The 26,172-nt window shown below is 45.7% G+C and overlaps 2 protein-coding genes and 1 non-coding gene across 4 annotated transcripts in view; all 3 read right to left on the reverse strand.

Annotated features, from left to right (window-relative positions):
• Nucleotides 1–1,148: 1,148 nt before the first annotated feature.
• trnae-cuc (transfer RNA glutamic acid (anticodon CUC)) lies at nt 1,149–1,220 on the reverse strand. The gene has a single exon. It is a non-coding gene; the product is annotated as a tRNA-Glu (tRNA).
• Nucleotides 1,221–3,530: 2,310 nt separating this feature from the next.
• LOC144390777 (C-C motif chemokine 4-like) lies at nt 3,531–5,623 on the reverse strand. Its single transcript, XM_078097168.1, has 3 exons — nt 5,170–5,623; nt 4,227–4,344; nt 3,531–4,140 (listed from the first exon to the last, which is right to left on the reverse strand). Exons 1-3 carry the CDS (start codon nt 5,234–5,236, stop codon nt 4,035–4,037), a joined length of 291 nt encoding a protein of 96 aa, XP_077953294.1. The 5' UTR covers nt 5,237–5,623; the 3' UTR covers nt 3,531–4,034.
• A 3,905-nt stretch (nt 5,624–9,528) lies between these two features.
• Nucleotides 9,529–26,172, reverse strand: part of LOC120809344 (sphingomyelin phosphodiesterase 3) — a 37,078-nt gene continuing 20,434 nt past the window's right edge. For both annotated transcript variants that reach the window (XM_040163067.2, XM_040163068.2), the window contains 7 exons: nt 25,164–26,121; nt 16,658–16,733; nt 15,420–15,581; nt 14,823–14,912; nt 13,512–13,575; nt 12,636–12,804; nt 9,529–12,353 (listed from right to left, as the gene is read on the reverse strand). In XM_040163067.2, the coding sequence (XP_040019001.2) occupies nt 12,252–12,353; nt 12,636–12,804; nt 13,512–13,575; nt 14,823–14,912; nt 15,420–15,581; nt 16,658–16,733; nt 25,164–26,121 (1,621 nt within the window). In that variant the 3' untranslated portion in view covers nt 9,529–12,251. The remainder of the gene's footprint in view (nt 12,354–12,635; nt 12,805–13,511; nt 13,576–14,822; nt 14,913–15,419; nt 15,582–16,657; nt 16,734–25,163; nt 26,122–26,172) is intronic.

The following is a 26,172-nucleotide window of genomic DNA, read 5'->3' on the forward strand; positions in this document are numbered from 1 at the left end:
GCCTGTCCAGTCTTCCTGACTGAATTTACGCCTAAGCGTAAGAATTGGGAATAAGAATTGTTTTTAGAAGGCTAGAAGTTACTGTATGTGCTGTTTCTATTTCACTCCAAACAGAGCTGAGATCATGTCAGAGGTGGAGGTGCTGGTCCTCTGCCTTCTTTCTGTTGGCTGAGTGGAAGTCACATGTTATTTTAAATGAGCCATTTACGTTAACAAAACTGGATAGGTGAGAGGAAATGTATGAATGCGAAATTGTGTTAAAGCTACATTACATTCAAATTTGCAAATGAATATTTACTCTTACATTTAAAACGTGACGACCACGAAGTACAGCCATGAGCATATCACATGCAACATCGTACCTGTTTGAACCACGTTTTTATGCTTCATTTGCTTCCACGACCGTTTCTCACTGAGATTGCGCCTGAATAAAATACATTATTAGGTTAAATACTATTGTACCAGTTGTTACCAGCGATATTATTCTTGTGATTAAATGAGCATGGGTGTGTATTTCAAGCCTGCGTGTAGTGCATTCTAACAGAGTTTAAATTAAATATTAACTGACAACTGTATATTGGAACTTACGCGTTGACCCAAGCAGCAATTTTCTCCCACGCAGTTTTTCTGTCTTTTGCAGTAGACGTGTTGCTTTTCTTTCCGATCACGTGTTCATACTCGTCGTACGCTTGTATTAATATTTGCAGCTGAATAGGGGTGACGTATGCCGACCGGTTGTTTGTGGTGGTTGCCATGGTGAATCGTAGTATCGTGGCTCCATTCATTCATACTGTGGCGGTGCACGCGCTCAACTCTGAGTTACGCTACTCCGACTTGATTGAACCAACTCTAAACAGCTGTTTTGAAACCCAAAACGCCGAGTTTCCCATCTCAGGGTAAATCAACTCAGAGTTTAGGGTTTGACTCAGAGTTTGTTAAACCTCCTACTTGAAACGGATCACGCGCTGTGTGATTGGCCGGGCTGCTGTCAGAGGGAGGAGACTGTGAGCGAAACTCGAGGTTTATTGAAGCTCAGTTGCCATGGTGACGGACCCTGAGCTTTAGTTACCTCCCTTTCTGAAACCGACAAGACAAGAGTTTCTCTCTTCTCAGGGTGAACCAAGTCTGAGTTTCCACTAAAAGCTACGTTCCCTGACCGGGAATCGAACCCGGGCCGCGGCGGTGAGAGCGCCAAATCCTAACCACTAGACCACCAGGGACCCTGTGATGGCACTTTTTGTATGTGATATCGATGTGACACCGTCCTCTAGTGTTTTGAACAGTTTGGTTACACTGAGAAGATACTTTTGTGCCATTTCGATGACTGGGGGCGTATTCCAGAAAGGAGGTTCAACAAACTCTGAGTCTATCCCTGAAGTCTGAGACGAGAAACTCTTGAGTATCCGGTTCCAGAACAGCTGGGGGGTATTCCAGAAAGCGGGTTATGTGAAAACTCAGAGTAAGTTAACCCTGAGATCAGGGAAAGTCTGAGTTATCCGTTCCAGATAGAGAGGTGACTGAAGCTCTGAGTCAATCACCATGGTAACAGACTCTGAGTCAATCACCATGGTAACAGACTCTGAGTCAATCACCATGGTAACCCTGGTGACCCCTGGTTCCTGGACATATTCCACACATAGCAACCGCTAACCGCCAACGTTTTTTTTCTTTTCCACACAGAAGCTCCTAGCCTTGAAAGTAATAATAAAGTCAACCAGTCAAAACAAAAAAGGGAACAGTTAAAAGCTTAAAAGTTAAAAGTAGCAATAGAAAACTAGAAGGACTACTAGAAAACAGTGAACTGAAAAAGTTAGTTTTATTAAAATGTCGTCCCTGTTCTGTACACTGGGTGGCGCTGTTCTTGGAATGCAAATTGTAAATATTGATGCATAATACAGGGTGAGTTACATTGGACTTTTAACAGTGATAAGATCCCATAAAACATCGATTTGTATATTATGTCTGTTCATGATCGTATATATATATATATATACATATATATATATATACACACACACACACATATCAGACACACTTTTTGAAGACAAGAGTTATTGACCCATTTAGCCACAAGAGGGAGTATACCTTTAGGTGAGCATCACCTGTTTATCAGGAGTAAACAAATGCAGCTCACATTCATTAGGCTTTTGAGCACTTTTTAATGTCACCCCAGGTATACAAAGTGTTTTGAAACAGTATTTTTTTCCTAACTTTATAAATCTATAGTGAAATGTAATTTGTTTGCGTTTTTTAGTCTGCTGGTGTCGTTGCTATTGCGACACAGCACGGCCTGCTTATGTTGCCGAAATGTAGTGAATATAACCTTTTATCATACAGGGTTTTTAATTGTATTTCTCTAATTTAACTTTTTTTTTTCCATAAAGCTCCAACTAAATCTAATAGTTTGTTTGACTCTTAATTGTTCGTTTGTTAAGTGTTTGAATGTGATTTATATGTTATAGCCCTACACAATTGATATTCATTTTGTAAAAATAGCTATTAAATTATACCATACTAATTACTATTTCAAAATTGCAAAGGGTTGATCAAAGTTTCTCACACACACGCAAAAAACCCTCTTTGCATTTGTATTCATCGCCACAGAAATTTGCAACCCAGTAGTGCTGCCTCTTTATTACAATAAGTCTAGAATACAACACAGATTCGTCATCTGCAGGCGTAATACACCATCTACATTATTTGTTCCAGCTGATAAAATAAATATTTGACCAGTTGCGGCTAATGTTTTAACCGCATAATAATGATTAATTTAATAATTTACACACACCTTTACCTTCCCTTACGCTTGGGTCCTCTCTCCTTCACAACCACAACAGATAGTCAAAAGGAAATAAATATAATTTAAAGAATGTTATGTCATTTTTCCTTTTACGTAACATGACTTCCATCATGAACATAAAATATAACATAAGGTTAATACTTTAATCCAGCAATCACTGGATATAAAAACAGTCATGCACACGATCAAGCTCAGGCAGATTCTTTTGTCAACATTAATTTAAATGAAAATACTGGTAACTCCTCTTATATACCGACATTCAATTTGAGACGCGTCGAGGCAACTGCCGTCATGAAGCGCAATAAGCTCCACGTGAGGAGGAGAACCTGATGCATTAAGCCCGGGTTCGACTTCCTGGCAGGAAACACTGGATCTTAATTCTATATATTCTATTAAACTGGTCAAATCGTTAACATGTGTATTATTTATCTGCTGAGACTGTCAAGTCCAAATGCGAATCAGAAAAGGGCAAATTCAAGCTTATCTTCCCGCAATTTTATTTATTCTGAATTGAAGCACATGCAAACATTTTCACACTTTATTTATTTATTTATTTTAAATGCAGCCCTACTTTCGGGATCAAAATATCAAAATGGAATTTGACGTTAAAGTTTAGATGCACAGGCGGCTCCTGCGGCACCTCTTAGTGCTGCAGCATCTGTCAGCATGTCTAGTTCATGTCATGAAAAGGAAACACACAGGAGGCGTGAGGGAGGAAGGAGACCCGCGGTGACATATCATCTTGCTTTAATTCTGCACCATCAAATCAGTTGCACAAATACATTTTTTTACTTATCTGTACAATAACTTTAGTTCAAAACATGACTATAAATAGAAAAAAACCTCATCACCACTTTAGTTTACATGTAGAAAAACAAGAGGAAGCTCTGAGGTTTTACTGTAGAAATAGTGGCATTGACGCATAGCTTATTCTCTACCGATGACTACAGGATAAAGTTGGGAGGTATCGCTCTTTTGCAGTGTGCACGTTCCGTTAAGTCAATTCCAATCACAAAGCAACAGCATTTCACAGTGATGACGGTAGACACAAACTACACATATTGTTTCATATACTTAAATTAAACGCGTCTCTCCGTGAGACTCAGAATACACAACGACATTGTTTGTATTAGTAAATATTATGCATGTTGATCCCGCTCTGCGGTCGTTATGGTAACACGCCGTGACATTGAAGCGTCAAGAAACAGACTTTGACTATCTGCCGTTGTCGTGGTTACAGGTTGGACCTCTCTCCCTGGACGAATTTGGCATTGATGAGCTCCTTCACCCACGCGGCCGACGGTCTGACACACAGTTTCCGCCCCGTCACAGTCTGTAACCTGAACACGAGCACAAAGCAGGACAAGTCAGCGGGGGGGGTCCATCCGTGGAGACGGGACGGGGGTCTCTGAGGACGGGTACTTACAGGATGGCGGGGTTGGAGCAGCGCTGGCTGGTCTTGGTGTAGCCGACCACGTTGTTGCTGGGCACCTTGTTCTCGTTGAAACGGAAGCAGCATCTCTTCGGGCCGGCGCCACGCAGGCCTGAACACACACACACACACACACACACACCAATGAACAACCTTCATACTCACACTCACAGGCGTCACATGCTTGCTGCTTTTGTGTTCCCTTTTTGATTTCCCCTTAGAAGCTGGTATTTGGTGTTTACTGTACACACTGGTTCAACTTTAAGGTCACCTCAGCTCAATATGGCACCAACACAGATATCACCGCGATCACTCACAGTGAGCCCTTCATATGTTGGATTACAAGTTTACTCTCAATGCTCAAATATGCGGCATTACCTTACCAACACATTCTCTTCCCAATGAATACAAAGGTATAGCCATTAGGTGGATGTAAGTACGACTGAACTGGCTTAAAAACTCATTTAAAATCATGTCTTGTAAAAGTACAGGTGACTGGGGTAAAACAAATGACTGATAGATATTATCATGAAATATCCACAGTTGATGACATAAGTAACGTTTTTGTATCACAGGTTTTCTCAAATGTTATGTTAAAAAATGTATTTACCATTAGATAATAAGTAGATAATAGTTTAATAATTAGATAAATTACCATTAGATAATTATCTGGTAATCCACACACACCAATCGATAAAGTGATGAGATTAAAAAAAGGAAATATATATATTTATACATAAACAATATTTATATTTATATGAGCTACAAACTAACATCAGAATAAGCTGTAAAACTGCATTTCTGAATCCTGTCTACCAGAATAAGATGACACACTATCACCACTTTACAAAGAATATCATGCTGTGATCAGGTGAATCACATCCAAAGCAGCCGTTCATACTCAAGCGATTGATTGACAGGTCATCGAGGCCCCTACCTTCAGTCAGAGAGGCGGCAGCCAGCATCAGCACCAGCACGGACAGAGTCAGACGAGCAGCGGCCATCTTGCTTCACTGTGTATCACGAGGCGAGTGTTGTCAGCTTGCTGTGTGAACTTCGACTGGGTCCGCTCTCTCCTTTATACCCCCCGCGGTGAGGGGGGGGGGGGACCCCCCCGACGGGCCACGCTGGGACTTCACTATGACGTGTCCTAAATCTTCCGAGGGGAACGGTGGAGTTTCACGCGTGTGTTGGCGTCGAGTGAATTTCACTTCCCTAAACGAAGGCCGGCGTGTTAAACAGAAGTACTGCTTTTTGTTTCCCTGCGTGGTTTCCCTTTCGAGCGACTGTTTGTGACCAATACGTCACAGCGACGACAAGCGAGAGATATTTGAGATCTATGTGGAACCGACGTTGTCGATATACAACGAAGGCGCCAGCCTCAAGTGTGTGATTAATCAAGCTCGAGCCCAAAAACACATTTTTTACTGAATGGCGCCTGAGCCCATCATGGTAAATGGTAAATGGACTGTACTTGTATAGCGCTTTTCTAGTCTTCCGACCACTCATGCCCCTTTTCCACCAAAGCAGAACTGGTGCTAGTTCGGAGCCAGAACCTAGTTTCAAATGGGTTCTTTGGTTCTCCACCACCAAAGAAGCACCAGCTCCCAACCAGTAAAAGGGGTTCAGGGAGGATTGTCGCTGGTAGATTTATTACCCTGTACAGAGTCCTCCAGTTTCTTCATAGTTCCATCATTGCTAGTTAGCTGGGTTCTAGCATGCTCTTGTCCATTGTTTTGAGTCATTGCTAGAGTGGTGTTGTTCCCACATGGTCCATTTACTTCTACATTTACCTCTAACCGATTAACTTTTGTTTCCAGCAGTAAAATCTTCTGTACGAGTTTGTGGTAATCTTCCGAAGAGAAGGGAGGCATCTTCTGCTAATTACCTTTAGCACTGTAGCACAGGCTCAGGCTTATCTTGTTTGGTAGGCCTCCCCGCGTAGCGTTGAGGAAGTCGTAAAAATATTGAAAAATGCCTGTTTTATCTAAAAGAAAATATAATCCCACTGGTTTTGTAAGTATCCAGGAGCTCCTGATCTTTGTTTCGTTAAGTGATTGCCGTTGCCAGAGGTGAAAGTGGACAAAATGAGCGGAGCTGCTCCTCGGTGCGACTGGTCTCGGTGCGAGAGGGAAGGGAATAAACTTTCTGATCAGCCATTTTTCGCTAGCAGCTAATCGAGCTAACAACGACACAATGGACGCTACTAGGCAAAAAGGTGAGCCGCGCGAACACGTTTGATCCGCCGTGTTTGGACGTCGATGTGTAGGTCCGCAAAGCCATGGACATCGATAGCAAAGCAACGTCCGCCATTGTTGATGATGTGTTTGTGTTTGGCGCCGCCGCGTTAACGTTGCTGGGAAAGATGAGACGTAACCGTGACGTAGGACTCTGCGCTCAGTGCGCTGGCTCTTTAGCCGGTGGAAAAGCAAACCGGTTCTTTGGAGGCTCGTCAGTTGAACCAACTCCGAACCGGCTCTAGTTCCGGCTCCGAACCAGCACCTGGTTCTTGTTGGTGGAAAAGGGGTATCAAAGCGCTTTAACACTACATGACATCATTCACCCATTCACACCCATTCATATACTGATGACAGGAGAACCACACCTGCCCGTCAGTCACTACCATTCGCACACTGCAGTCGCAGCTACAGGAGCAACGTTGGGTTAAGTGTCTTGCCCAAGGACACATCGACAATGGCGTTAGCAGAGCCTGGGATCGAACCGACAACCCTCTGATTTGGAGGACGACCACGCTCCCCCACTCACCCACAGTCGCCCACCACAACGTAATATTAGCGCAACCACCACAAGCAGCAGCTTTTGTTATTTTTGGCCATTGGCCGCTAACAGCTAACAGCTAACCAGCTCTCCTGATCATGTAAACATGGATTTTGGAAGCATTTCCGATTCGGTGGTCACATAAGTGGGTCTCAGGGCGGTTGGTGGGAGAGTCACAATGGTGTCCAGGGACATTATGTTGCAAAAAGAAAGTATACGGTTTCGGGGGAAAAGAAGTTAGCCTAGCGGTTGACGTGTTGGCCTTTGCCCATATTTAATCACCTGACACATGGATGCGTTTAATTCACGTGCCTACCACAAAACCGGTGTTATTTTCCTCAGACAACTGTTGAAATATTTATTTGAATTATTCACGTATCAATGCGTCAAAACACCTTTTATTGTTTTACAGCATTTCTTCAGGCCTGTGAACGTCCTGCATCCAATAAATAGAGCGAGAGAGACGTTAACCTGTGAAGTATGTTCACTGTACTGCTAAACTGGTGTATATAGTAAGTAAACTAAATGATCTTTGAGCGAGCTTTGTGTAAGAACTTGTAAATCTGTATGTCTGACTCATAATAATTATAAATATTCATTACACTTTACTTAAAAGGGCTGACGCAGTGATTTGTGGAGACACCTCCTGCAGCTGGATGTGATTAGTTTCACGTCCAAAGACAAGGCAAGTTTATTCGTATTTCAACGAGAAGGCAATTTAAAGTGCTGCGGATAAAACCATTAAAACAAGGCAAAACATCTGTGGGATTTGAGATGCGTTGTTACGGTGTAAGAGGTGCGAAACAAACGATGAAAGGGTTGATAAAGGGGCATTTTCCTTCAGAGTAACGTGACACTTGATTCATCGAACAAACTCTTGATTCTTTTTTAATTTAGGGACGTGGACGTGGTCACCGGGACGTCCCCCCCACCGGTTTGTGGCCTACGGTTATGAGGCCTGCTGTCTGGTGGTCGACACCATCTGCAACAAGTGACTGTATATGTACTGTGACGGAGCGATGAGCAGGACTCACATGCAAAATCCCTCACTATCTGTTCCATTGTTTGAGTAGAATGTCTCTCTAATAAAGAATGAATAAATACCTCGCGGCTGAGAATGATGAGGAAATGAGGTCCACGTGTGTTGCGTCTCATCGCCTTGTATCCGTCACATATGGCTGATCTCGCTTAGGTTTCGGTGTAAGGGTTTTTTTTTTTTTTCCCTCAATGTACATTTTCGGTGGAAAACATGTTCACGAAAAGCAGAAGGACTATTTTTAAAACCCCCTTTCACTTTTAATAGCCGTGTCCTTTAAGTGTGTGTGTCCTTTCATTTGAACTCAATGTTGTTTTGTGTGCTGTTTTAACTATGAGGGAAAATGAAAGTGGCCCGGGGGTTTCTGTCAGACGGTCTCAAGCTAACAGTGATTTCTGACTTCAGGTATTAGAGTCAATCTAACAACGTTTTCTGTGTCAATGGCGTTATTCTTCATTTCAGTTCAGCGGGTAACATTTTTTATTACTTAACCAAAAAAGACATATTGATTTCAATAAGTAAATATGAAAACGCGGCTTGCTCAGCTATGAATCTTATACAGACATGGCTTTTATTGTGAAAGGTAGTAAGGAATTTTGTGCGAAACTGCTCAGAACAAAAAACACAAATATAAATATATTGACGTGTGAAACGCGCCGGGTGTGTAAAGGCTTCTTCTCAGGGACCTTGAGACAGCACCTTTTTGTCCCTCACTATAGTACCTTTAGCGTATTTACAGGATTATTTCGGTAGATAACGAGGATTTGATCTTATCGTAAACTCCAGAGGTTTGAGCTGAAGAAAAACACAAATACAAAACTACAAAACCGCATTGGGTCTCGCACCATCTCATTCATCCTCATCGCTCATGACGTCCACTTTAATTGTCCGCTTGCAAAAGCTCGCATTGCCCCGAAACTGATCATTTGTGTGCGTTTTTTTTTCTTTTTTTTTTCGGAGATCGCCACAGAGCTAAAAGCTAAAATGTCAACTGTCACGCAAAAAAACCTGTTACTTGGAGTGTGCAGTGATCTGGAACGCTCGGGTCAATGGGAACGGCAACTGTACGTTATCGCCCAATAATGCACCCCCCGTGTGACTCACTCTCAACCAATCAGAGCGCTGTAATGAGTCATAAAGACGTGTCAGAGCATCCAGGTGATGTGTTGACTCACACCCAAATGTGAAATATGACAGTTGGACATAAACAACAGAACAACCAGTGCGTTTCCACCCACACACACACACACACACACACACATCTGTAACCTCACACTGTACTCTCCATCTTACGCTACCATTCAACACAGTGTGTTCAGAAAAACACAGATTCCAACCGTTTTTATTGAGAAAATTGATATAACATAAATGAGCTGCCTGAACACACACAGACACACACATGCATTGAAGCTCCTCTGGATTGCTGATGTAAACGTAAACCGTGCAGACCATGGAAATCAATCAGTGTTTGGAAACCTAAAGTGTTACTGTAATGCATGTTTTATTCAGGGGAAATACGGCTTTTTTACATGAGTGATTTTCCACATACATCTCCAAAAGAATTATGTACAGCGCGAGTCTGCAGGTGTCCCACGTTGCCTGATGTTCCTCAAACATGGTCCATGTGTTTTCAGGGACCCGTCTCACCTTCTCATTCTGGAGATCCATGCTAGCACGTTAGCATGCATGGTGTTGAGTGACACGGAGGTCACCATCACCGCTAACACAAATTAATCTTCTAAACATTTTTAATTAAGAAATAAAACACCCCTCTTATGGCAAATTATAAGCAGAAATTGGTTTGGATAAAAACAAATCAAATTCAATTAAGTTCAAGGTTTTTGCAGCCTTCTTTGGTCTGGTATGATCAGTAGCTTTTTGTGACTAACGTTAGCAAGCTCACATTGAAGCTGCAGTTTGGTAACGTTTCATAACTTTATTATGACAAAAAAGGGATTTTTCATGAAATATTCTTGCTGCAGTTTTTCTTTTAATGCAGATTACTTACGTTAGATGACTGCTGATTGATTAAATGGTAACTTGGCCCATCCCTGTTTAACACCATGTCTGTTACCGATTGGGAGTTGAATTCCAACGTGAATGCTACGCTACATTAGCATTGGTGTAAAGCACATTGTTGCCAATCAGCAGCAGAAGCAGTGAGTTGATAAAGTAGTCAATAGACAAGTGGGGGAGACAGAAATCTGAAGGTGTGTTTAGACTTAATGCAATTAATTTAGTTTGAATTATAGCGGATCAGACGTTAGCGGTAGTTGCGTTAGCGGGCAACATACGTAGCCTGAAAAGACAACTTTTCCAAAACTTCAACCGTAGTTTTATTCTGTTTACGCCTTTAAGTTTGTTTTGCTTACAATCCGAACACACTGAAAGGTGTGTTGCATTGTCCTACTTCATGCTATGTCTGCATTCAATAACTTGTACTTTGTCTATTAGTGGGCGGATCTGGATGACATACTAATAATACAGATGCAGTGCGTCCATAAATACCATCTATTTTCTATACGAGTGGAATGACTTTGGTGTAATTTCAAAAGTAACAACGGTAAGTGCTTTGTTTTATTATTCTCTGACATGCGGAAAAAATGTGACATGGAAAATTTCAGGATTTGTTGAAGTAATAAATAATCAGACTAAGATATACTAAACAATACACACAAGACTTCCTTGACGGAAAACGGCTGCTTTAGTAAATTCACTTTCCGTAATCCTCGACAGCTTTCCGGGTAAAACAGTATGACGGGATTTTTTTCACAGCGAGCTTGAATCTTCCCTTAATTAGGAATATCAGACTTATTGTGTTTTCATTTATACATATCTAGTTGTTTTCAAATGTTGTCCCACGAAACCCTTGTATCTCTTCTCCTTGCATCTCTTTACTTTGTATATTGTGAAAATGTTTTTGCGCAAACTTGGCATAATGTTGTCCAAATCTTTCTGTGTCATGAGGTTTTGCAGTTGCGTCACAATATGGCTACATTGGTTCGTTAACGAGCTGACAACCTCAAAGATGTCGTTTGGGGACCTCGAAAATGGCCACTAGGGGGGCGCGTAACATCGGCTGAGGCTCGCCCCTGTTTCGCTGCGGGTGTTCAGAATTGTCACGCGCGCACGTTTGTGAGTCTCGCATGCACAAATGTCACACCGGGATACGGTAAGTGTGTACCTCTTCACTCGTCCCCAGGCAAGTATATCAAGACGCTATATTATTGTTGTAAACTGATCACGTTTCCCGTCATGCATCCGCAAAGCCTCCTCTACTATCACGCAAAACCAATGTCTCGTTTCCTCCCGTCATGGCTAAAACGCATGCTAAAAACGTCGCGATGCATTGAACAAGCAACTTCTTCTCCAATTTCATGTTCCCTTATACAATAACCTTTTTTTTAAATTTTTTATAAACATATCATATAGTATTAAACAGGCATTTAAACTTCCTATAAAAAGTGGTGTGGCGACAATAGAAACTGTAACGTGTGGTTTTTCTCCTTTTTAGAAAGACTAGTTTTGTTTAGTTTTTTTTTTTTAGAAAAGAAGACACTTGTTGAGGTTCCTGGGACCGACGTGGGAGCAGTAAGGTCACTGACCAACAGCCATTGAGCAAGGAGCACAAAAACAGGGACACACGCAAGTCAGTAGCCGAACGCCCGACGCTTCGCTTAAATGATGGCGTTTGCCTTTTACACAACGGTCCCTGAAAGTAGAATAATAACAAAGAAAAAGAACCATTCTTACATTTGGGCTGAAATAAAAGGAATACGTTTAAATAGGCTACATAAAAAGAAATGAATGTAAATAAACCCCCCCCACCTTGGATTGAGTTCAACATGGAGTGTCGGAGGAGAAGAGCGGAGAGTCGGGGGAATATTCAGCCGTCAAAGTGTTTATCGATTGTGTTTGTGTGTTAGAAAATGTATCACTGGGGGTGTGTGTGTTTGTGTGGATGGATTACCCAGGAAGATGAATATCTTTCGGGCTGTCTGAACCGAATGCCCCTGCTCATCTCTCCCCTCCAGAGTCTTCCTCTTTCACATCACCCATTTCGCTCTCCCCTTCCAACCTTCTTGCAGAATTTGCTCTCTCTCTCGCTCTCCCTTTCAAGCACATCTGTAAACTTGTCCTCTCCTCTCGCGGGTCGCCTGACTCCTCCGTGGCAGTATTTACTTTCAGAGGTTCACGTTGTCAATCTAAGGCTCCTCTTCCCCTGTGGAAACAGCCAGACGCATGGCCACAGACAGGTGGTCGGTGAGGCCGGCCAGCTGGGTGACGAAGCTGAACTCCTCGATTTCCTGCAGGTGGAGAAGAACGATCATCAGGCGCCGCAATCGAGGGGACTTTGAGGGAAAGTTGGGATTCAAAACAATGCCGCTTGTGCTCTTTGACCTCTTGTGTTTTGCCCCCCTGCTGGACGCTGCACAATATTACTACTACGAGCTACTACTACTAAATCCAGACACCAGGGGGCATCGGACAGCTGTGGTTTGAGACGGATGTGAACACAGACGGGCAGCCGTGATGGCGTCGGCCTCGTTTCTCTGCCCTGCACTAAAGACGCGACCCCCCCCCCGTACCAGCTTCCAGTCCGGCTGCAGGCCCTCGTCGCTGTACAGCATGTAGTCGATCCGCCGGCCGTTTCCCTTCAGCGGGATCTTCCTCCCCTTCTGACTGCTGCCGGGACACTGGCTCTTACTGGGAGGAAACACCAGGTACTCTTTTCTCGCGTCCTCGTTCTCCATCACTCTGAGGGAGACACACAGGGGGGGGACGGGGGACGGCGGGGACGGATCGGAAGAATGACGTTGAGCAAACGCGGGAAGAGGAAGGCGAGGAGGGAGGGAACCACGCAGGAGAAACTACACGGCTCAAGGTGTGAGAACGTGACACTTTGGTGGGACTTTAATTCTTCTGACGGGAACCTGAACCGCTTGAGACGAAACGCTTCCGTCAGAACAAGCAGCCAAAACCAAATTTGTTCCACGCGTCTCCAAATCAAGCGCCTTGCTTTAACCAGATAAGTAGAGGTTATGAAATAGCTTCAAAATGAATTGAACATATAGATTCTAATGTTTATGTTGGGTCGTTCCTTCTTTGTTTTGAATGGGTTGCAATATGATATATAAACTATATAAAACATGCGTTTTTATTTTTAAAATATAAATCAATTCACCCCCAAGTTGGAAACAGCGGCAAAAACACATATTTCCACATGTAATATAATTAATATAATGATATATTATTATAATTAATTAATTAATATTTAATATAAGTATGCAAGACATGAAAGTGCAAACTCTGAGTGTCTTTAGTGTCCATTTAGTGGACTTCATACTGTCACACGGACTCTCGACAACGACGCAGGTTGCTCTGGCGCAGAAAGGGGTTTGCGTTTTTTTTTTTGGGGAAGTCATCTTGAGTGGAGAAAAGCACGGAGCGCGTGCGACACTTACTTTTGTAAACTTTCCGGCGAGCTGACCTCGTCGTCGTAGAGGCCGCCGGGGTCCAGCAGAGTCCCTGTGTGGAATGACATGAAGACGCGTCACTGCGGACTCTCGCCTCGGGTCTTCATTCTAACACGGCGTGAACAGCGCGAGCGCTTCTGCCCCGTGACTGAATTAAAAAAAGGAATTCCTCGAGTCCGGTGGAGGACGCCCTGAGGACGAAAGGGCTGTTCTGATATGGCGTTATATTTGTGCCACGATCCTGAGCGCGTCATTTTAAGTTTTTGAGCACAGAGAACGATATTTTAGTCACAACGCTGGTAGAACCACCTGCGGCATCGCGGAAGTTTGCAGCATTTGTGCTAAATGCTAACGGCCTGGATGAAAACACGCGCTGTTCTCATCATTTGCTTCGGTCATGTCTGATGGTGACTAGCCGGACTTCTTTTCGTCCTCTTTAGGAAGCGTTGTGATTGGAGACCAACAGCCAATCGCAATGGACCTTCTTTAACTCTCTGATTGGTTGGTTTTGTGGCACAAATGTAACGCCATGTTCTGACGGTGTGGATGCGGTGCTATTTGTGTGATGTGGCAGATACCCAGCGGGTCAAATATATGCCGGGAGAAGCAGCTCGAGGGCCCCCGTTGTTGTACTTGTTGGCGCCTGGTTACGAGTGGAGGCGATTTCTGTTTCCTTTTCACAGCTTCACACACACACACACACGTGTGATTTTTTTCTGTTCCACGCCGCTGCTTCACGCGCTGGTCCCCGAGCCGGCCCCCCCCCGGGGGATTCCCGTGCCGGCCGCGGGGAAACTAGATTTTCGACCAGACTTGATGAAAACACGCCGGCGTTCAGGTCTTAAACCGTCTTCGGGACGGGCCGCGTGAAAAGGGATCGGGCTCAAACCGATTCCTTCTTCTGCTCCCCGTCTCCTTTCCTTCTGCCGAACGGCGAATCTGCGGGCGCAAAACCGCCGTCCCCCCCCACCGGGCCGAATAAATAAGCCCTTCTGTGAACGAGCCCTTTCACTCTGTCCTGCCCACACTTTCCCCCCCCCTCGAAATACGGCTGGCCTAAATAAAACGCTTCACACGCAGACCCCAAACCGCCCCCCCCCCCCCCCCCCCCCCCCCGCCTCCGGCGTCGGCGGATTAGAGTCGTGGATCGGTGGAGCGTCCTCTGCCCATCGCTGCGTCTGCTGACATCACCTCTGGTGGGTCAGTGCGTAGTGTTGATGTACACATCTGTATCCGTGATGGTGTCCCTGTAGAGGACCAGCTAGCGTGTGTGTGTGTGTGTGTGTGTGTGTGTGTTACCCAGGGCCCATGGCTTGTCCTCCCCCGGCCCCAGGCGACATGGGTCCTTGTATTGAGTAAAAAGTGCGTGCTGCTGCTCCAGCTTGTCCTCTGAAAAAGACACAAGGACACACACACACATACACACACACACACACGCTTTTACTCACATTCACACTTGCACATAATAGAAACCAGTCGTCTTCCTCTGCTGTCACTGCCCCCTGAATTGCGTCCGACAATAACGTGCTAATTATGCATAAGACAATTTGTCGTTAGAGGGGAAATTTGCTGAACAGTGATTCGTGACGTTGAAAATTAAACAGCGCTGCCAATAATAATCATCCTTAAACAGGCCGCACATTGACGATGGCGAATTGTCCCAAACGAGTCCGTCACTGACTCCTCCTTCAATAACGGACACCGTTTTGACAATTGGTCACAAAGAATACGGAAGTCAGTGGTGCAAAACGTTACCCTTCAATGTAGATACAAGATGTTCATATTGTATTAGTTTCTTCAGTAAAACACCTGCTTTTACAAGCGTAGATGCTGAGAGATGAACCCCCCATCATGTCGGCGTGGGCGACAGGAGGAGCTCTGGGGTATTATTCCAACCTGAAGAGCAGTTATCGAAGTTGAGGTCCCCCAGGACGACGTCAAAGGCCACCAGGTCTTCCGGCACCTTCTCTCCTTCGGCCGGGCGGGACGAGGATTGGCGGAACTGGGCCCCCCACTGGAGCAACAGGTCCAGCTGTTCGCAGCGCACGGAGGCATCCCCTGGTAGACAGTGTGTGTGTGTGTGTGTGTGTGTGTGTGGCAGAGGGGGGGAGGAGGGGGGAGGGGGGGGGGGGGGAGGAAGCACATGCATGAATTCAAAACGGTTCCCCGGTGGCTCCTGAATGAACGGGTGAGGGAGTGAGAGGCCACGGTGAAGTGAAGACGCCCCGGGCCCCCTTGCTGCCAACGTTCCCCCCCCATACGCTGCCCGTCACGGTTCCTACACACACACGGCGTTCTACCACACACGCCACCAGCCCCCCCGCCCCCCCTTTTTGCGGGAACATGTGTGGACAGAGTAGCTGTTTTGCTATTTTCGCCTCGTCCGCCCTCCTCTCGGGTCCCGGCGCTGCCAGGAAATCTGATAAATGGGAGAGCCGGGGGGGTGTGAGGGGGGGGGGGGGGGGGAACGAGGAATAACAGCCGAACGGAAGAACGTGTAAGAAACAAAGAGGCGTCAAGATACTTGCCGGCGGCGAGTAGGTGGCTTTGGCTCTGATTACGCTGAGTACACGTGAAATGAAAGGCATCTTTTTTTCCTTTTTTGTGTGGATGGAGCCGGGGGGGCGGGGGGGGGGCTGATCGCTGTATATCCGCCTATGTGTGGGATACGTTGCTAAATGTACGTGTTCTAACCGGATGGAATGTGGATGCTCTCAGAGAGCGAATCACTCAGTGTGGTATTAAGCTCCCTGTTTGCCCCCCCCCGATACCGAACCCCCCCCGAGGCTCTACGTCTGATGTATCTTTAGAAGCAGCCCTGCTGCTGCCGTGTTTAGTCTGGAGAGGCGTAGAAGGAGCCCAGAATAGCAGGCCAAAGGGGGGGGGAGGTGGGGGGGGTGTCTTTGGTCTGAAATGAGGGAGGCATCGAGCGGAGGCTTTAAATAGGGCCGTGACGCCGCGCGCGGCTCGAGCAGGTTGCCACGGGAACAGCCCGGGGGAGACGCGCAGAAATCTCCTTTTTTGGGTGGAGCGCACAAGCGTTGTCCGGGCGCACAACTGGAAGTCGAATCCACATGTCCGCGTGCGTGTGTGTGTGTGTGTGTGTGTGAGACAGCGTGAGAACAGGACTGTACCTTCTATGGCGTGGAGGTGCGTACAGGTGAGGTATCCCACGACCCTCTGCTCCTGGTGGGAGGTGCCCACGTGGACCTGCAGGGGGGACCACAAGCAAACGTCACGCACACGTGTTTCTCCGCCCGGTTCAGAGGGCCGGCGAGCGTGAAGCGCCGGCGCCGGTGCCGAATCAAGTTCAAAACAAATTGCATTCGGTGAAGTAATCGTGTTATAGAATTATGACTTGTGCATCATAACAGCTGGTAGTTACACGACAATTACCTCAAATGAGCTTCAGTCCATCGTCCATGTTACTTATAAAACAGGTGAATGTCACTCAGCACATTTCCTCGAGTTCTATATTTGATCCGGGACTTTATTCACAAATTGGAGGTTTTGTAAAAGCGAAGTTGTAGCATATTGGCTTCTTATTGTTGTGATCTCTCCCATGTCGTTTCTTTTGACGATTATTGCATTTTCAGTGAAGTGAAGAGTGGAGGCCCGGCGGCTCTGAAGGGCCGGCGGGTGGATGCAGACAGGGTGGAGGAATGAACGGGTGGTGAGTTTGCAGTGGGCGGAGGACGCCGTGACGCTGAGCATCATCAGGTTGGGCGGGGACGAGGTGAGCTGCTCCTAAAGCCGTGGAAACGTTTCTACAACAAAAAAAAAACCCCGCTGTCGCCTGTTACAGAAAACGGGTGATTTGCTGTTTGATCTCAAAGCTGCACGGAAAACCGACCCGGGCCGTAATACGGTGGTGCAGATGGTGGATGGACAGAAGCGCAAAAGCTCCATATTGTGTGTCTCCAACTCAGTGTGGGTCTGCATGAGTCATGACGCATCCGTGTAAGTGTGTCTGATCCCTTAGCTCTCCTGCTACATGATGGATGAATAACCGGGAAACAGGCCTAGGGGCCCCAAAGCGTCAGGGGGGGCCGCCGCCGCCGCCGCGGAAATGTGACTCGAACGGACAACGAACCGACGAGGAGGAGGCTCCAAAACAACCACGGAGAAACACGATCAGAAGAGACGGGAAATGCAGAGAGAGCGGAAACAACCGCTCGGTGTTCTCGCCGTCTCTCACACATGACTTCTCAGCGTCAGCCCTCGAGCCAGCCGAGCCGCGCTTGCGTTCAAGCCAAAGCGATGTGCGTAAACTATAAACAGTTAATGCCTTTTTCGATTGAGGAGAGACTTCAGCTGCTCTTCTCTCCAGGTGGGACTTTTCCTTTAGACACGCAAGAGGCTCGACGCTCAATAAATGGAAAAAAAAAGGGCTGCTTCGGCTTGCGGTCTGCAGGAGGCTCATAAAGAAAAAAGCCGTGATGCAGCATTAGGCTGATTAGATGACCACGATAACCAAACGCGAGGCTCACGTTGTGGACGGAAACACAGTAAACGTGTAAAAGATTTAGGCACTAATTCAATTTCCCCTAATGGATGAAGTATTTCAGAACAATAATGGGATTGAAGAGGAGAAAAGGGCTCTTCCCATCTGGTTAAATGCACTCAGATGGTTCATTGACTTTTCTAATAATATTGCTTATGATCCCTCTTACTTAATTCATACTTAATGGAAATGCTCTTTATTGCACAGTTGGAACACGGCCGATGGCATGTTGTCTTTTTGCAACCGATAAATGGAAGTTAGAATATATATATACAGTAATCCCTCGTTTATCGCGGGGGTTACGTTCCGAAAATGACCCGCGATAAGTGAAATCCGCGAAATAGAAAACTTTTTTTTTTTTTTACAATTAGCAACTATTACATGTATACAAATACAGTGACTCGCGTGTAGGCCGTTTCACTGCTCTTCAGACTGGGCCGCTGCATCCTGACTGCGCTCTGCAGTGTTCTCTTCTTCTGAAGCCCGCGGTGCAGGTGTGTTTGTTCGGGAGAAGAACATAGTGACAGGCAGCTGTTGTCGCTCTTTTTTCTTCTTTGCAAAAAGATCCTTGTACACCGACATGCCACCATCGATTACGTTGGAGAACTGTAATGAACGGCTCGGGAGTGAGTTTTTAGCAAATCAGAATGCAGAGCACAATGCACCAAAAAAAAAAAAAATGCAATATGAAAATCCGCGAAATAGCGAATCCGCGATAAGTGAACCGCGAAGTGGCGAGGGATCACTGTATACATATATACATCTGATATACATATATATATATATATATTTCTACACACACAATCTTTCTCCCTCCATGTCTCCAACTGTCCTCATTCTTTCCCCTTCGCACTCTATCAATATTTCAGGGGCTTATATATGCTTCAATAGATGTGTGTGCACCCTGAAACTGACAAGAGACCAGGGGGATTCGTGTGTGTGTATTTGTGTTTGCGCCTGTGTGTGTGTGTGTGTGTGTGTGTGTCTGTGTGCACTCACGCATACCAGAAGTGAATGGATTTTCAATGCGTTTGTATTGTCTGTGGTGTGACGCTGACTGGAGTTCTGTTAAGCGGCGGAGGGGAGCAATTTATTCTGAAACGAAGGGAAGGAATGTATGAGTTAAAATATAATATGAGATGAAATTAGTTCTTTGGAAATGAAAAAAAAGCGAATGAGTCAGAATGCCGGATGTGAGATGCTGAAGCTTGCAAAGACTTCCTCTCGTTACAGGCCGTTGACACGGAACCGAGCGGAACTGAAACGAGCTGTTTTCACACTGGAAACCAACCAAACCGGGCTGAGCTTATCAAAGCCTGAGTATGAACCCTCACAAGCGTGCGTGACTAATTATCTTCACATATGACGAGGAGTGAGCGCAGATTTCACCATGTATTACTTGCATGAGTTTGATCCCTTCACTTGAAAAACAACCTTGAAATAGTTGTGATGATAAACCAGTGGCTTTAAGCAGCAGCGTTTCCACATGTGCTGCTATAGATATCATGTAGTTTTATTTAAATATGTACTGGTGTCTGGATAGAAAGTCACCTGTAGCTGACTGGCTTTCGTTGTACTTTGAAGATCCTCCAACAAACACATCAATTGTTCCCCGTAGCTGCATCCATTTTTACTGTGTTCCATTTGTTACAAACCGTGTATCACACAGTTATTGTGACTTATCGTAACGACGTTTGTTCCAGTTAATGTCCTGTCTCAAACGAGATGAGACAATGTGACGACTAAGTCAAGTTCCAGCCAAGTCAACAGAGAGTCATTCAAGTTGACTTAAGACCTTTAACTTGACTTAACTTCATTAAAATACTTTTGTCACATCACAAACCCTAACTCAAGTTACGGGTCAGTTGAGTCCTGTTGGCTTTGTGCTTTCCCTCCCCACAGCCTCTGTGGATGGTTCTATGTGCTGGTGGTTCTGTGTGCTGGTGGTTCCATCTGATGGTGGTTCTGTGTGCTGGTGGTTCTATCTCATGGTGGTTCTATGTGATGGTGGATCTATGTGATGGTGGTTCCATCTGATGGTGGTTCTATGTGCTGGTGGTTCTATGTGCTGGTGATTCTATCTGATGGTGGTTCTGTGTGCTGGTGGTTCTATCTCATGGTGGTTCTATGTGATGGTGGATCTATGTGATGGTGGTTCTATGTGATGGTGGTTCTATGTGCTGGTGGCTCTGTGGGCTGGTGGTTCTATGTGCTGGTGGTTCTATGTGCTGGTGGTTCTATGTGATGGTGGTTCTATGTGCTGGTGGTTCTATCTGATGGTGGTTCTATGTGCTGGTGGTTTTATCTGATGGTGGTTCTATGTGATGGTAGTTCTATCTGCTGGTGGTTCTGTGTGCTGGTGGTTCTATCTGATGGTGGTTCTATGTGCTGGTGGTTCTATCTGATGGTTCTATGTTCTGTGGTTCTATCTGATGGTGGTTCTATGTGCTGGTGGTTCTATCTGATGGTGGTTCTATGTGCTGGTGGTTCTATGTGCTGGTGGTTCTATGTGATGGTGGTTCTATGTGCTGGTGGTTCTATCTGATGGTGGTTCTATGTGCTGGTGGTTTTATCTGATGGTGGTTCTATGTGATGGTAGTTCTATCTGCTGGTGGTTCTGTGTGCTGGTGGTTCTATCTGATGGTGGTTCTATGTGATGGTGGTTCCATGTGATGGTGGTTCTATGTGATGGTGGTTCTATGTGACTGTGGTTCTATGTGATGGTGGTTCTATGTGACTGTGGTTCTATGTGATGGTGGTCCCTGCCGTACACCTGCTTACTACTCGCAATGTCTGAATCATTTCTGTCGTATGTGTTGTTCATCTTCTACATTGTTCATTCTGTACACATGACGTCATCGTAGTCGATCCATCAGGAGACGGATCGTCCTCTGACGTTCTCACTAAGGTTTCTTCCCTTTTCCCCGATGAAAGGGTTCTCATTGTTTGGGGAGTTGTTCCTGTGCCGATGTGAGGGTTTCGGGACAGAGGATGTCACATGTGTACACACTGCAAAGCCCTCTGAGGCAAATTTGTAATTTTGGGCTCTACAAAATAAAATAAAATGAAGTGAATTGACTAACCAATTAACAAGATTTCTGTGAATAAATGAAATGGACTTTAAAAGTGAATAGTGTTCTTTGTGGCCAGGTGTTGGTTTGGGGAATTGACCCATTGATTTCCATTCTACCTCATCGACATTAGTGTGTTCCCGTCCATAGTAATGATTTGTACTGTGTATTTACACACATGCAAACACACACACACACAACTCTTCAACCATAAACACAGTAGTTTGAAGTAATTATAAGAGGGGATAAATGTTGAGCTCAAAAGCTTTAATTACAGACCGCGTCGGCGCTCCCTTCAGGGAAACACTTTAAATGAATTTCTCTAGCGCTGCCTCTCCAATCTCCTTCTAGTCTGTCACAGCAAACTAAAGACACTCCTCTTCACTCATCACCAACAAATATCCTAATGCACACCTCTGGAAACATCAGAGTCTTGGGATATCTTACGCAGACGTGTACAAAAAACGATGCACGCGTACGTACATCTGTCGATTGAAGCTAGCCGCTAACGGAAAGGAGCCGTCCGATCGCTCAACGCGCTGATGTCCTCAACATTTGTCTTCGACAAACCGCGCTGAGGTTGAATAATAAATGGCCCCCTTTCTTTGCCGATTTCAAGGAAAATATGAATTCAATCTGCTGTTCATTGACTGTGATAAGTCAAGCAGCCATCTTGTGCCGTTCACGCAGGGTCAGAGGAGTAAACGGGGAGCCGGCGCTCTGATGCACGTAACGCTGCTCGGATCCAACAGGACGAGACGATGCAAAAGGGTTAAACGGCTACGGATCGGTACAAAACTGAAGTAGAGCCGCTCTGGAGTCGGTTCTTTCACTCTTCTCTCCATGTTTCGTAGGGACGGATACCCTGTAAGGGATTTTTTTTCTGGAAATTCAAAAAAAAATTCCGTGTGCAACATCTGCATTCATTTAAAGAACGAATAAATAAATAAGAATAAATAAATCAGTATATATGCTGATATTTAACATAAGCGAATAAGGACATAAGGGAAGAGTCTTCTTGTAGCATTAGTCATTGTACAATTTTTTGGGGGGAATTAAAAAAAAAAATTCTGTGTGCAACATCTGCATTTATTTAAAGAACAAATAAATAAATAAGAATAAATAAATCAGTATATATGCTGATATTTAACATAAGCGAACAAGGACATAAGGGAAGAGTCTTCTTGTAGTTTTAGTCATTTTACAATTTTTTTTCTGGAAATTAAAAAAAAAAATTCTGTGTGCAACATCTGCATTTATTTAAAGAACAAATAAATAAATAAGAATAAATAAATCAGTACATATACTGATATTTAACATAAGGGAATAAGGACATAAGGGAAGAGTCTTCTTGTAGCATTAGTCATTTTACAATTTTTTGGGGGGAATTAAAAAAAAAAATTAAAGAATAAATAAATCAGTATATATGCTGATATTTAACATAAGGGAATAAGGACATAAGGGAAGAGTCTTCTTGTAGCATTAGTCATTTTACAATTGTGGCAAGATGTATAAAGTATGTTGAGGTTTGTGTTGGAGAAAACGATCAACTGTTTGCACTTGATCTTGTTCCGGGTGCCTGCTCGCTTCTTACTGAGTCAGTTTATAATTACGTTGTGTCTGAGGTAAACAGTAAACGTGAACACTGATACTACGAGTGCGCACAACAAAAACAATCAAAAGAAAAAAAAAGAGGAAGAATTTTAGGGATCATCCCTTTGACAACGACTTCCGACTGAGCGTCCCGGTTTGTGTTTGATGTGGAAGAAGACACATGGTTCTCCGGTGGCTGTGAACATCAGGCACATCAAATGAAGCGCGCCTAATGAGATGCGCCCACCCACCCCCCCGGCTGGCGGCGCCGCGCTGAGCGGTAATGAGCGAGAGCGACCGAAGGGTCACGGAGGGAGAAGGTTCACGCCGCCAAGACGTCTGCGGGACGGAGGGAACATCAAAGACTCGTCTAATCGTGTTATTCATAGATTTACTTCTAAGGGACAGAATATGAGAACGAGAGAGAAGAAATGAACGTCGATAAACGATATTAAATATGACAAAACAACAGGGGGTTACTGGAAAAAATGTTTGTTTAAAAGGCGTTTAGCTGCGATTAGTGGATCTCTGTTTACTGCTATCGTTCAATTTAAAAAAGGAAAAGTAGCTTTTACTGTGAAGAGAGAGAAAACGTGTATTGCATTGACTCGTCTTTAGCTTTATTAGCTGCTATCTTTCAATGAAAAACAAGTCCATCAATACAGAATGGAGGAGGAGGAGTCTTAAATAATAATGGAGGTTTTAGGGAAAATGTGTTTTTCACAGCAGCGAAAAATAACTGGGACTTTTATTGTGGTGATTTAACTCCACTGGTTTACTGCTGCTCCTTTGACCACCAAATATCCCATCACCATCGGACCGCCGCACCAGACACACACACACACACTGGGGGAGGGGGGGGATGACCCCCCCCCAGACGAGGAGGAGGTGGAATGTGAGGTCAGCTCGTTCTCTGCAGTAACTGTCAGCGCGCACGCCGTGATGATGGAGAGCGTCTTTATCGGATCTCGTATAAGTGGAGGCCATGTGTGCACACACACAGATTTACACACACACACGCATGCATGCAAGGTGCACGTCGTGGGAACCAGGCGGCACGTAGCGGGTCCGTCCTGGCGGGAACGGATCCCGTCCACACGCTCCTAATTTAATGACCTTGTTAACCATTAATGACATAAACACAACATCAACATCTCTGATTCGTTGCACGGTGTGTTTGTGAACTTTACATTGTGCACTGATGATTTTTTTTCCTCTCCAGGGGAAAGGGCTTGTTATAGAAGGCGGCAACCAGAGGAGTCGCCGTAATTCCACAGCTTTCACTTACAACCAGGGCTTGAATCTTAAGGATTTGCAGCGCATCCTACAAGTCGGTACCTTGTGTTTTCTATCAATATCTTTTAATACAATATGCACACAGAAAAAAAACACCGTGGAGCCTTTACGCACCTCCACGAGGGACTGTTTGCAAGGCATTGTGTCGGTAGTGCATGAAACATGCGGCGTTGTTCACACAAGCACATCACATGGGTGAGGTAGTGAAGCGGTAGAAGTAGATCCGCGGTAATTCATGCGGACAGCTGGCAGGTCATTGTAACCCTCTATCTTTCTTTTACAATTGATTTAACAATGAGTTAATTTAGTATAAATAGACTTTAATAGGAGGATTCAATTATTGCATCGCCAACGGTACGGATAGCGGGCGTCAGAGATGAAAGGATTAGCTGCTGGCTGAAACGGCACCAAGCAGTAATCAGAGCTTAGACGAATGTGTGCTGCGGGGAAATTATAAAATGAGGTCCTCTGTAACATTCACTTCTAATTCAGCTTACTTTGACATGAAATGAGAGAATGATTAAAAAAAGGGGATGTTTCCCATGTTACGTCGGCGGTGAACAGGGAGGAGACAATCAGACAACTCTGATTGAGCTCCCTGTTCACCGCCGACGTAACATGGGAAAAATCCCCTTTTGACAAAAAGCCGGGCGGTCTAAATATAGACCGGAATATTAGTTTTGACATTTCCCAAAGTGGTCACGGCGCTAACCATCCAGAGGCGACTCCGAAAACCACTTTGCGAGACCGTAGCAAAGTGACACAAAAGGTCGATCCGGCTCAACGCTTGCAGAAGGAAGCGCGAGCCCAGCGCCATATCGGCTCAACCTTTGGTTGAGGTACGATGGCCCGTTTCAAAACGATTTGCACAAACCCACAGCTTCTCCCGTTTCCTGCCGGGACACGGTCTTCATATACGAAGTTAATCCTTGTTAATGTGCCTTCTGAGCCTGCGACGGCATGTGGAGAATTGCGTGGAACCGCGCAGGAGACTACGGCGCATTTTAAGGGGTTGAAGTGGTCTGGCGTGTTGGGGGGTGGTGGGGGGAAGGCCATGAGACCGCTTGGTCTGATGACGCCAACAAACCCCGAAACATCCAACCAGATTGTATTCACTAGTATTAATTCATTACAGTAACCATGCAACCAAGAGAATGTACAGCAATAGTTCCTCACCTTGGCAAACAGCGCGCCCTTGGCCGCCAGCGCGTCCTCCCCTCTCCCGTTGGGGTAACACTCAAACCGCGCATCCAGGATCGGGTAGCGGCTCGCCAGCATCAGCCCACTGTTCAGGAACTTGAACCTTGAGCAGCACCCCTTCCAGCCGTACCGGCCGACGTCGCTCAGCACGTAAGGGAAGTAGCGGTGCAGCTGGTGCCGCAGTCTGGTCGTCGACCCGTGGTCAAACACTTCCTGTAGAGCCAGGAAATCCAAGTTGGCGGGGAAAAAGGCAGAGATGTCATGGTCGAATGTCTCATCTCCGTGGCGGCGTTTTCTCCCCGGGCGCTTGAAGATTGACGTGCGGGGGACATGTGAAAGAGTGTTGTTGGAGCATATGCCAACGCCACCGTCGCCACCGTGGTAACGAGCCAGGGATTCCCTGGAGGCCGTCATACTGCCCGTGTCACCCCCCGCCTGCTCCCCGGGCCGATGGTTTCCTGTTTCGGCCTCCTTTTCCTCTGGTTCCGGCTCTGGGGCGCTGATGCTGATCTGGACCGCTGAGGCGTGGAGTGGGCAGTCTGAGGAGGGTTTCGTCTGGGCAACGTCCCCATGCACGGGACAGTCATGATGGTCTTGACCACCTTGAGCCCCCGTGGAATGAAGGGGGCAGTCTGGAGTCTCTCCCGAGGTGGGAAGGGGACAGTCGGAGCTGCCTTTGGTCCCCGCCGTGTGGAGGGGACAGTCCGCTGTCGTGTCTCCTCCGTCCGGGTGGAGGGGGCATTCAGAGGTACCCTGCTCTCCTGCAGAGGGATGCACGGGGCAGTCGGCCGCCCCCGAGGGGTGAATTGGACACTCGGTGAGCGGTTCGGTTTCGGGGTCGGCCGGGCCGTTGGTGGTGTGTGTTTGGTCTGGACGATGGTCCAGAGAGGAGGTGCGGCGGAAGCCCGTGGCGAGGCTGCTGAAGGACGCCGCGCTGACGAAACACAGAGAAGTAACGATTCAAAATGCATTCACTCAATTGACA

This window comes from Gasterosteus aculeatus, chromosome Y, assembly GCF_964276395.1.
Source record: "Gasterosteus aculeatus chromosome Y, fGasAcu3.hap1.1, whole genome shotgun sequence".
Classification (NCBI taxonomy): domain Eukaryota; kingdom Metazoa; phylum Chordata; class Actinopteri; order Perciformes; family Gasterosteidae; genus Gasterosteus; species Gasterosteus aculeatus.